We start from the raw sequence: 11,767 nt of genomic DNA, 5'->3' as shown, positions 1-11,767 counted from the left end.
GAGGGCACGTTTCTGATGTTTCTAACATGCAAAACTGAAAAATAAGAAAGATCTAAGGATGAAATAAAGCGGTCATTCACGTAGGAGACGCTGACAAGGACAATATGTTAATATATGGTAAAGAAAAACTCAGAGTTCATGTTTGAAAAAAGCTGTTTTTCAAATTCGTGCCACGATAAAGAACATTAAATCTACCTGAGGAGTTTCTATGGCCACACGCAGAGGCAGGACATAAATGTATTCAACAGTGTTTGCTAATGTCACAGTTCTTTTTTTTTGCTTCTATCACATGTTGGGTTTAGGTTCTGATGTCATTTCCTCCCTTTAGATTTGAAGAGAGAGTGTTGGTTCACTCACTGTATTTCCAATAACTTCTCTTCCTCCTTTACAGTCAAAATGATTCCGAGCTTCACCACCTTGACTTTCTTTGTACTCTGGGCTTCAGGTAAAGTAAAAATCTCTAAAAACAAAAACACAATGCCTTCTCTTTCAATTCTTTATACAAATTTCCCTGCGCTTTAATAATTTGTAGCATTTGAGTTGAAACATTTTGATTTCACTCAAACTTTATTTATACTTTAGCCTTTATAGATATGTTTTCTGTTTTCTTTCATTTCAGGAGTTTCTCATTCTGTGCTGATCACTCAGTGGCCCCAGTACATTTCAAGGTCTCCCAGTGGCTCTGCAGAAATGCACTGCTACCAGAATGACACTGACTATCAGTATATGTACTGGTACAAACAGCAGCGAGGAACACAACCTCAGTTAATGGTTTATTTAGTGGGCAGCTCTGCAAGCTTTGAAGAAGGATTCAAATCTGGCTTTGAGGCAAAGATATTGCAGAAGAAGACGTGGTCTCTGAAGATACCCAGCGCTCAGAGGAAAGATGAGGCTGTTTATCTGTGCGCTGCCAGTCTACACAGTGCTGTGACAGACACCCAGTCTATGACAAAAACATCCCGACATCTGACTCACATTAATAATGACAGGAAGGATGTCAACCACAATGTGGAGATGTTATCAGGGACATTTACTGCAAATGCCTTCTCACTTGAGTCAATGTAAGTGAAGAGCAAAGGATGAATAAATATTAATTATAAAATAAACTATAAAGAACAAACTGCTGTGTAAAATTGAGGAGTATATGACTTGTCGTATAAAATAAAACAAAACAAATTTATGTTGAAACACAGGACAAGTTACTGAGGATAGATTCAACCAACAGAGGGAGGCACAGCTCATGGCATGAAGCTTTTATCAAGAGAAGGGGGGGGGAAGAAGTAACCGACACACACACACACACACACACACCCTCTGATGTGAGGAAGAGCAGCACTTCCTCACATCAGTTATTCGCGATGCCTTCACCTGTGCAAACATTGGGTTTGCTCTTCATCGGTTTTTATTGTAAGAATTTTGTCTTTTATTTCATCAACACTCATTTTCTTTTTCTTTGTCCGTGAAACTGAGGTATTAGTTTTTGGGTCAGAATCAATAACATTTTATTGAATCTGCTTTTTTCCCCACAGGTCAGGTGAGCGCTGTAACTTTTCAACAGTCTCCCCCCCCAGATAGTGAAGGAGAACACTGAGGTCCAGATCGACTGCAGGCACAATGATACAAGCCTTACTTTCATGCTCTGGTATCAGCAGAGACAGGACCGTCTGTCTTTGACCCTCATTGGGTCCGGATATGCAAACAGCCCACAAAACTATGAGAATCAGTTCCAAAAACAATTCAAGCTGAGCAGAGAAAGCACCACAACAGGATCGCTCGTTATTAACAGGGCAAACCTGTCACACACTGCTGTTTATTTCTGCGCTGCCAGTACACAGTGATGTGGTTCAATGAGACTCCCTGACTAAAAACCCTGATGTTTTTTTTTACTGTGCATGAGATTTGTGCATCTGCATGATAAGCCACTCACAGACTCTCACTGGAGGAAGCTGCGTTTCTTCACACTCACACACACACACACACACACACACACACACACACAAAGGCTACGATACATAAGCACAACTAATCGCAAGTCAGTGTCAATCCTGAAGTTTCATCACGTTTTTAATCATGGAAGAATTTACATTTGGACATTCATCAGTGTGATAAGAAAATTATTTGGCCGAATAATTTGACATTTCACTTTGGTCCGTGTCCAATTCAATAACACAGAGAAGGCTGGGTTTGTGACCTGTACTGCAGCCAGCCACCAGGAGGCAATTGAGATTCACTGGCTTCACTTTTGGGGGGGGCAGTCAGTATCATTGCACATCACTAACATGCTCGTCACACTCATTTATCTGTCACTTCTTTTACAATCTGGTGGGTTTTATGTTTTCTCTCATCATGGCTGTACTGTCCAACCAGTGCTCCGATGGCGGTTTTCATGTATTCATGTATTAATTTGTCATGTGCCACAGGTCTGGCTGTTGTTGTTCAGCAGTCTGGAGATCAAGCCTCTCGCCCAGGAGACAAAGTGATGCTGGAGTGCAGCCTGGGTCCACGGTTCAGCATGGGCAGTTACACCATGTACTGGTACCGACAAAACCACTACGCAGCTCAGGTGGAGTTTCTCACCAAAGAATACGACCAAAGTGAGGGACGCATCCAGTCAACTATCGCTGCATCCAAAAACAACTTCTCTCTTCAGATCACTGATCTGCTCCTGACTGACACCAGCACGTACTACTGTGCTGCCAGTCACAGTGATGCACACGGACCTGGCAGTCATACAAATACCAAGTCAGACTGTAGCATACAACATGCAGGAGGAAGCTGTGGCATGTTTGGTTTGTAGAGAATGAAAAAGTATGAGAAGCCTTGTGCTGAAGGTCCGGCCACACTGGGCTACTATTGGGCTCCTTGTCAGTTTATGTTTACGTCGTTTACGTCAATTTAGTAAACACAGTGCTTAAGGAGTAAAAAAGTTCCTATTGCTTTAAGGAAAAGAGTCAATGATTCCCAAGATGTTGTAATTGAGGATTGATATTTTACAGTTCAACTTGAAAAACTTCTGAAACAATACGAGTGAGGAAAAATTTCTAGTAAAAAACTGAAAGGAAGAGGAGGAGCCTATTTCAAAAGTTTTGATCGTGGCAGCAGAGTAAGACAACAGTTGAATTGTCAAAGAGAAAGACGGCTTTGATTATTTTTCTCTGTGACAATGAACATCTTACTCTTGGTTGCAGTTACAATCTTCTCTAGTAGGTACATTTAAGTTACAATGAAAGAAATTCTACTTCTTTTGCGATCAGATTTTTGCTCGTTCTGGTTTGTTCGTTCATTTACTTGTTGTCGTTGTTATCTTGTTTTCCAGATTTCTCCGACTGCGTACAAATTCTCCAGCCTCCTTTTGTATTCAGCCATGACAAAGACAAAAGTGTGACGCTGAAGTGTGAACAAGATGATAATCAATATTATTACATGTTCTGGTTTAGACAGAGAAACAGTGGGGAATTAAATCAGGTGGCAAGTTCTCCTGGAAAAGATTCATCGAACATTGAGGCTCCTTTCAAAGAAGACAAGTACACCATGTCAAGGCCGACACTGCTCAGCTCCTCTCTGCAGATACACCCTGTTGAGGCTGGAGACTCAGCTGTGTATTACTGCGCCTCTACAATAGCACAGCGGTTCAGAGAGCCTCAGCAGCTGAACAACAACTTGAGGAACACACCAGGAAGAGAACAGGTGGAGGGGCGAGTAAAAGAGGCTAGACATTAATTGGTACTAGTTTCTCAGTTGTGATTAGAAATAAAAGATGTCCCTCCTTTTAGGATTTATAACAGACACTTTATATTATATTCTAACGTTTGAGATCATACACTGACCTCTACAGGGTTCACGTGAGACTACATGTGGGTGAGGTAGTAAATAAAATGTACTCTATTGTGAAATACTGCAAAATCATTTAATGAAGCATGTGTGAAATTGTGTGGATATGTTGTATTTGTACAAATATTTGCGATAGAAAAAGGGGACACACTCCCGACTCATTTGACAAAAGAAAAGTAATGACCTGTTGAAGATAGTTAGAAGATATGTTGTTTAGATGCTGCTATAAATATGATTTAACTTGTAAAGAAATGGAAGTTATGGAAGTTAAGTTAGACATTATCAGTAGTGTTGTACTTCATCATGATATTCTGATTTATTTCTAAAAAATAAAAAGGTGTTATGTCAACTGAGCCGTCATTATATAGAATAATACATTCAAAGCCAAAAGTTGAAAACTGCACTAAAAGACATCATAGAGCTGAAGGCGACCGGATTGGCTTTTACTAGTTTCTACATTTCAAGCTCGACATTAGAAGACAAACGAGTAATTTGAGGCTCATCTGTATCAGTCACATCAGTGAATTTTCCTTCGTATTTCTATGTCTCTTCTCAGATAAATGGGTGGATAAGGAGGTGTGACCATGTATGATGTCATTTCCTTTGAGAGGCTAAAATAAACACAACAGACAAAACAGTTCCCTCAGAAAACGCTTCTTTTCTTAGCCGACACAGAAATAGCAGCAGTCAGACTCTTTGCCGTTCAGCTGTCAGTGAGTCCAACCTGTACAGCTGCTCTCAGAGAGATGGAGCATGAGATATGGAGACGCTGGGTGGGGGTGGGAAACAGTGAAGAAAAACAACATCAGGTTTTTGTGTAGTGTTTTCTCACAGTGGGGACAGGGGGCCACGGTGATAAATTCCCATAGACCTGCCGTACAAAAACCTCCTCCCATTGACACCCATTGTGTAGATGGCTGTTTGTAACCTGGGGCTCTCGATGGAGCAGAAAACATCAACACTCTGAAGGTGTGTTTGATGTCAGGTCACACTGGCACTGGAAAGATGATAACAATGAAGAATTTGGCTGAAACACAGTCTTACATTTTTATATATTTCATTAAAATGGAGGATTGTTTAACTTTGGTTGTATAAAACAAAGCAGATTTGGAAAGATGAAGCTCATCCCACAGGATTTAACCTTTTTTCATCCTCTGGATTATTAGGCTGTGTCCTAACTTTATGTTTATGGGATGTTTTGTGACTTTTTGGTGAAGGAGACAGTCAGTGTGACACTAGGAGTGAAGCCTACTTTGGAAAAGGAACAAAACTGATTGTTCTGGGTAAGTCTAAGCTTTTACAACATCACTTCACTAAAACAAACCTCAACACAAAAGAAGCTGGTGTGGACGTAAAGTAAAAAGTGAACAGAGAAACACTGTGACCTACTCTGAGCCTGCTTACTTTGGCCAAGGAACCAAACTGACTGTTTTAGGTAAATATTTCCATTTATTACTGTATATTCTTAAATGTCACACTGCTTTGGAATCCAAGTATAAACAGAAGTTTTAGTAAAACCTTCCAAAGACTCTGATAGAGAGAAAGACTCAACAGTTTCATGCTCAGTATTTTTACACTGTGACTACTTAAATGAAGCGTACTTTGGAAAAGGAACAAAACTCACTGTTCTGGGTAAGTCTAAGCTTTCACAACATCACTTCACTAAAGAAAAACTAAAAACAAAAGAATCTGGTGTGGAAGTGGAGGAGAAAGTGTTGTCATGATATCTGAAATATTGAGCTGAACAGAGAACACTGTGACCAATATGATCCTGCTTACTTTGGCCAAGGAACTAAACTCACAGTTTTAGGTAAATATTTCCATTTATTACTGTATATTCATAAATGTCACATTGCTTTGGAATCCAAGTATAAACAGAGGTATTAGTAAAAACCTTCCAAAGACTCAACAATTTAATGCGCAGTATTTTTACACTGAGACAACTTCAACGAAGCGTACTTTGGAAAAGGGACAAAACTGACTGTTCTGGGTGAGTCAAGTTTATTAAAATGGATCAAGTGCAATAACTTTGTCACTGAAACGCTGCATTAAGAAACCTAACGTACTCAGGTCTGGACAGTTTGAGTTCAGCAAGGGTGGTTTTTGATGACGAGCTTTAATGCTGTGTCAATTATGAAGCTTATTTCGGCCAGGGAACGAAGCTGACAGTTCTTGGTGAGTAAAACGTTATTCTCATGAATTCAGCTCTTAAAAACTAAAACCCAATGAAGCAGATATGTTTGGTGTTGCACTAAAATTAAAAAAACTGAATGTAGTGCTATGAATGTTTTTTTTTTGCTGGTTTTAAATTGCATGTAACATGTTGGTTATGTTTACTACTAAATTTAATATAAAGAAACAAAGTAAAAGTAGCACTTGTGCTGTTTTCAGCACTGATTAGAGTCACTGTGACTCGGGTTCTTCAGTTGCATATTTTGGTGGAGGAACAAAGTTAACTGTTCTAGGTAAGAAAATATTCTAAAATCGATTTTACTTTGTTCAGGAGTTTTGCAAACTTTGAATTTACTCAGAGTGAAACTCAATCCCATAATCATGATTAAACCACAGTTATGGCTGTAAATGGGCTCCGTGTGAGGGAAAAAATTTTAATAATCTCAAAGTGGCTCTTTAAAGACGAAAGAGGAAGAGTTTTTGTGCAGTTGAATGTCTCTGTGCTCATACACCGAGGCTTACTTTGGATCTGGAACTAAACTCACTGTTTTAGGTAAGAAAACATTCAAAGATTCAACCTCACTGTGCACGATTCTCTTAGTGGCAGGTCAATATTATAGTCCTTGATAAGAAGATACTCCCTGAACATTTAATTTGAAGTCTGTGAAGTAAGTGTGGTAATTAAGACGTGACAAAGGTAAATTCAGAATTTAGTTTATGCCTGGTAAAAAGGATTTGTCTGTGTTCACAAGTGTAGTGCAGGAGTAAAACATTTGGCTCAATGCCCAGAATATTGGTGTCACAGCGAGTTCTTATCAGCCCTGTGAATTACTGTGAGTTTCCAGTCTGAGGCGTACTTTGGAGCTGGAACTAAGCTCACTGTTTTAGGTAAGATTACTGTTTAATTCAATGAAAAAATATTCTAAACTGTCAAAACATTAAATAAAAATGTATTTTATTTTAGGAATCCTGCCAGTTACATTATGTTGTTTTATCTTAGCCTCTAAAATGAACACTGAGTTAGTAGATTCAATTTGGGAAGAGCAAATCTATTTAGGGAATAGTATGTATTCAAGTGTTGTGTTCACAGTGAAACGTTTTAGTTTATCTGATAAAAGAGCTCAAAACACAGTCTGCAGCTTTCAGTGCAGAGTGGTTGAGCAGTTTTCTCTGTAGCCTTGTATCAGTGTGAACAACTACAACCCAGCTTACTTTGGCAGCGGCACTAAACTGACAGTGTTAGGTAAGAACAAATTCAAAAATAATTCGTACAAGTCTTTGTTTTTTGAAAGTCATTAAGCCTAACTGTGTAAAAAATGATTGATGAGGAAATATTTGAATGTCTTGTTTTGTGAAGTTTGTTGTAAAAAACTGCAGAATAATGTCAAATCTATACAAGATAAATCGAGTTAAAACGTTATACTTGGTTAACATACCAGCCTTTGTTATAATAAAATAAATGTTGGGCTGTTATTCAGGACAGTTCTCATTTTATACAAGAAGTTTGACATTTGGACTAAAATAACTCAAAACAACCATGATATTTGTAAAACAAAGTAAAATTGAATGTTTTGTTTAGTCACATCAATCAAGACACAAAGAAAGAAAGTTAAAAAAATATAAATCAAGTGAATTAATCATCAGGATGATGCTATTTTGTGACTTATTATACAAATATAACTTTTAAATATTTAAGAGTTTCAATCATTGGAAGTTTTGCAAGAGATTTTATTGTTATTTGCTTTTGTGTTTAACCTCAATGTTCTTGTATTTTATCTTCACTTTTAGACTTAGGTGTTTAACATTGGTTTCCTATACGTTTCATCTTTAAATTAATCGTTTCATGTCTTTGTCTTTGTCTCCATCAGAGTATGACGTCAAGCCACCAACAGTGGAGGTGCTCAGACCATCAGAAAAAGAGTGTCGAAACCCTCTGGACAATGAAAGACAGAAAACCTTAGTGTGTGTGGCCAGTGGGTTCTACCCGGACCATGTCAGTGTATCCTGGCAGGTTGACAGTAAAACCGTCACCAGTGGTGTAGTAACGGACGAAGCTGCCCTGCGGGAAGGCAAGTCCTACAAAATCACCAGCCAGCTGAGGGTCTCTGCCGAGGACTGGTACAACCCAGAGCGTCGGTTTGAGTGCTTCGTCAGATTCTTCAATGGGGCGGAATATATCGATTATCCATCATCAATCCTTGGTGATACAGGTTCGTTCATGTCCTAAACCTGATCTGGACAAACACGTTAAATAATCTTCTGTTCTTGTCTAATGCGTTTCTTATTTTTCTACCAGCTCCAGCTGACGTCCTGACCAAAGGTAAATACATTACTCAGTTAATCATTGTTCACCTCACCGCTGCTCACATCAACCGTCTCCACAGACACAACACAATGGATGCTTCCTCTTGAATCATGTCACTCATCTCAATGTTTGAACCTTTCTGCAGAAGAATATCTGAGGATCACAACGAAAGCCAAACTCTCCTACGGTGTGTTCATCGTCAAGAGCTGCGTCTACGGAGCCTTCGTGGCCTTTTTGGTTTGGAGACTCCAGGTTCGTTAAACACAACATTTATGATTGACCGACACAGAAGCTGGTTCCATAGGTTTAAGTATGTTAATGAACACATCTCACAGGAAGTTGTTTCCTTTGTGTCTGTTGCAGAGTTCAACTGAAAAGCCGAGAAACTGAGACCTGAGCTGGGAGGAAAATAAAGGGTTGCTTTATGTAAATAAAACTGCATGAAACATAGTGGCTGTATTTCTGTTAAGCTGAATGTTGCAGTGTATTTTTACTCATTTATAAATTAGGGTAGATAACAGGTTCTGTGCTTATTCTTATCAGTAACTCAAATATATGACCTTAGTCAAGATAGTTCTGCACCAGCTATTTTATTTCTCTGTGTATTTGTTTTTGGTTGTGAACTAATTGTTTGCAAAACATTTTTTCTCAATAAAAGTCTTTTGAATCAATAATGTGCCTTTATTTCTGTGTAAGAGTTTATCCTGACATTCATGATCATTCTGACACTTCGTCTCCATATCTCTGCTGATAACATTACATTAAACAAGAAATAGATTGAAGAACCGTTGAACCACTGTCACCCCTCATTCTACAATCAGCACTGGAAATATTATTTCAGGAGATAGCGTGAGGTATTTTTAGCAACTGACACATCAGCTTGTTTCCTTAGAATAATGGAACATTACAAGTTTTTTCCAAAGAGCAAACTGAACAAACTGAGAAGTGACTGAAGTTTCACCAGTTCACTTAAATGATGATCTCAATTACATGGATTGGATTGAAGAAGTGTAGTGTTGTTTTCTTAATGAATAAACTTAAACTGTGAGACTAAAAGTAAATGTGTAGAGTGTGAGTCAACCACACAACAACAGGAAGTCATTGCTCTCCTCTGTGCACAAAAGAAGAGCAGAGCTTCTGTTGGTGAGAAGACAAACCGGGGATGGAAACTGAGCAGAGGAGTGGAGAGCGACAGCAGAGGAGAGGATGTGGTCACAGAGCAGCCTGCACCTCGTTCTCTGTGCTGTGAAATGACGGAGCTGCAGCATCTCACTTCACCACAACCTCCGGGCCCCGAGTGTGCACCTGCATCTCTGCACCAACCCGCACCCACACTGCACATCTCTGAGCCAACAGCTGGAAAACCTCCACTTCTGTGTCAACTGAAGCTACACAACCAACCAGCACGTGTTGTATTGCACACAACAGCTGTTCACATTAGAAGGTTTTAATTTGGTTTGCCTTGAAAAACATGTTTGTGTGCTCATCAAATAAACAGGAAGAAGTGTGCAAGTCGACAACGGCAACAACATCATCTCACGTTGTTTTTTTTGTCTTGGACCGAAAACTCCTTCATGAAAAATCAAACCTGTAGCAACAAAACATCAGAACTGCTGAGAAACAACAAACTGAAAAGTGTAAAAGCCAAACTGACGAGACGTGTTCTCAGCCTCAAACCTCTGGATTTATTAGTAAATCAACATTCCTTATGTATTTACACTCAAATAATAAATCAACAATCATTTATTTTATAGTAATTAATTTAATATTCCAGTTTAATTATTTCTAACAGCAGATATACAGAACACGTTTTAAATGAAGGTTTGGTGTGCAGCTGTGTCAACATGTATATATTATAAAATATAAAAGACTTAAATGCTGATTTCACAATGTTTAATTCAATGTAACAGCAGCTGCAGCCACAGATTGAAACGAAGTCTGTGTGAGACACTAATTATTGAGAGCTGAACATCCATATTTGTATATGTTGAAGTGTTATTTGTTTCTCTATGAATATTCCACTTTGACCCTGTGTCTTCACTGATCAAATGCAATAAGAAACCATTTAATGAGACCAAAGAGAGGCTGGTGGAGACAATAAAGCAACTCAATGCACAGTAAAGTGGAAACCTCATGATCCCTTTAGCTGCCTGCATTTCACTTTGCACATTAACCAACATCTGGTGCAAACTGTTTTGAGGGTCCTCTTCTGTTGACTAACCCTTTTGGCTTGTGGTCTGGTTCCAGGTTGTAGCAGGATTCACGTCCATCAAACCTCTAGTTACCTGGTAGAGAGGGGTCAGTCTGCTCAGATGAACTGCAGTCATGATCTTGATAACCCATATTTTTATGTGTGCTGGTATCTACAGATGCCAGGGAAGGGGAGGATGAGTTTAATCGTCGCCGCAGTGCAGAGGTTAGAAGAGGTTGATCACTTAACGTTGCTACGAATTTCATATAAAAAGTGACAGGCCTATTTTACAAGAAGAGGAGATATCATGGATATATGAGTGGGGATGGATAATAAGAAGATAAGAGGGGATATCTGTCAACACAAGAGAGTTTAGTTTAACAGCTAAGGTCTGACTTTTACATCCTCCTCTAGGTGGCACTGATGCTCAAAAGAAAAACCCTCTTCAGGTTAACACACACAGAGCGATAGAATGAGATGTAAATGATGCTTTGATTCAGAGGACTCTGACACAAAGAGTCAGTCGGTGCTCATTCAGACAGAGTCAATATGACAACAGTATTCCTGCTTTCTTGGCTCATTGGTAATCACTGTAACCCTTCAGGAATACCACTTCATTTAAAGTGTCAGCACTGATTATTTCTTCTCTCTGTTTCTAGGTGTTTGTCTGGGTCTTGACGTCCGTCAGTCTCCCTCTGACCTCGTCACAAACCCTGGTGAAAACGTGCAGATTTCCTGCAGCCATGACAGAAAAGACTACAGGGTGATGCCCTGGTACCAGCGCTCACCAGGAGACACAGCTATGAAAGCCATTGGATATTTGTATTACCAAGAAGTCAGAATAGAAAAGCCATATGAAGAACAATTCAACATCACTGGAGATTTGGGTGGATATGGAGCAAAGACCAGCTCTCTGAAAGTCCAAATAACGGGACTTGAGCACAGTGCTATTTATTACTGTGCAGCCAGCTATGCACAGTTGCTCTTATGTTGTTCTACGTTACACAAAAACTACCAAACCTTATCAGCATGTTTGGTTTTACATCCAACATCTGACTCCTCCCAGCTGTTTTTTGGTTGACACTTTCTTCTTCGCCAGCTTATTAAGGTCCGTTCTTCCTTTTCCTCGTGACAGACGAGCTCAGCTACATGTCCGTCACTAACATTGTGATGTGATGTTGCATCTCAGTATTTGGGGAAATTCCTTTATTTTGAGGATCCGCCTTCTTCTCGGTTTGCTTGTTCCTCTTTTTTGTCATGCAGGTTTT

General features: G+C 39.3%; 2 protein-coding genes across 2 annotated transcripts; both read left to right on the top strand.

Moving 5' to 3' along the window:
- The first annotated feature begins 334 nt into the window (after positions 1-334).
- On the top strand, positions 335-8,976 carry LOC133961536 (M1-specific T cell receptor beta chain-like). Its single transcript, XM_062396675.1, has 7 exons — positions 335-445; positions 620-913; positions 5,049-5,114; positions 7,872-8,213; positions 8,300-8,323; positions 8,454-8,560; positions 8,672-8,976. The coding sequence occupies exons 1-7, from the start codon at positions 397-399 to the stop codon at positions 8,696-8,698; spliced, it is 909 nt and encodes a 302-aa protein (XP_062252659.1). The 5' UTR covers positions 335-396; the 3' UTR covers positions 8,699-8,976.
- Positions 2,128-5,056, top strand: LOC133961535 (uncharacterized). Its single transcript, XM_062396674.1, has 3 exons — positions 2,128-2,322; positions 2,421-2,594; positions 3,317-5,056. The coding sequence occupies exons 1-3, from the start codon at positions 2,280-2,282 to the stop codon at positions 3,718-3,720; spliced, it is 621 nt and encodes a 206-aa protein (XP_062252658.1). The 5' UTR covers positions 2,128-2,279; the 3' UTR covers positions 3,721-5,056.
- Positions 8,977-11,767: the final 2,791 nt, after the last annotated feature.

The sequence above is a fragment of the Platichthys flesus genome, chromosome 10, assembly GCF_949316205.1.
Source record: "Platichthys flesus chromosome 10, fPlaFle2.1, whole genome shotgun sequence".
Classification (NCBI taxonomy): Eukaryota; Metazoa; Chordata; class Actinopteri; order Pleuronectiformes; family Pleuronectidae; genus Platichthys; species Platichthys flesus.
Note: the sequence above shows the minus strand (reverse complement) of the source record. Positions and strands in the feature narration are given on the sequence as shown.

Coding starts and splice junctions, on each gene's coding strand:
- LOC133961535 (XM_062396674.1), top strand. CDS start 2,280: ATGCTCGTCACACTCATTTATCTGTCACTTCTTTTACAATCTG. Junction 2,323..2,420: donor GTCACTTCTTTTACAATCTG/GTGGGTTTTATG, acceptor CATGTGCCACAG/GTCTGGCTGTTGTTGTTCAG. Junction 2,595..3,316: donor CACCAAAGAATACGACCAAA/GTGAGGGACGCA, acceptor CTTGTTTTCCAG/ATTTCTCCGACTGCGTACAA.
- LOC133961536 (XM_062396675.1), top strand. CDS start 397: ATGATTCCGAGCTTCACCACCTTGACTTTCTTTGTACTCTGGGCTTCA. Junction 446..619: donor CTTTGTACTCTGGGCTTCAG/GTAAAGTAAAAA, acceptor CTTTCATTTCAG/GAGTTTCTCATTCTGTGCTG. Junction 8,324..8,453: donor AGCTGACGTCCTGACCAAAG/GTAAATACATTA, acceptor ACCTTTCTGCAG/AAGAATATCTGAGGATCACA.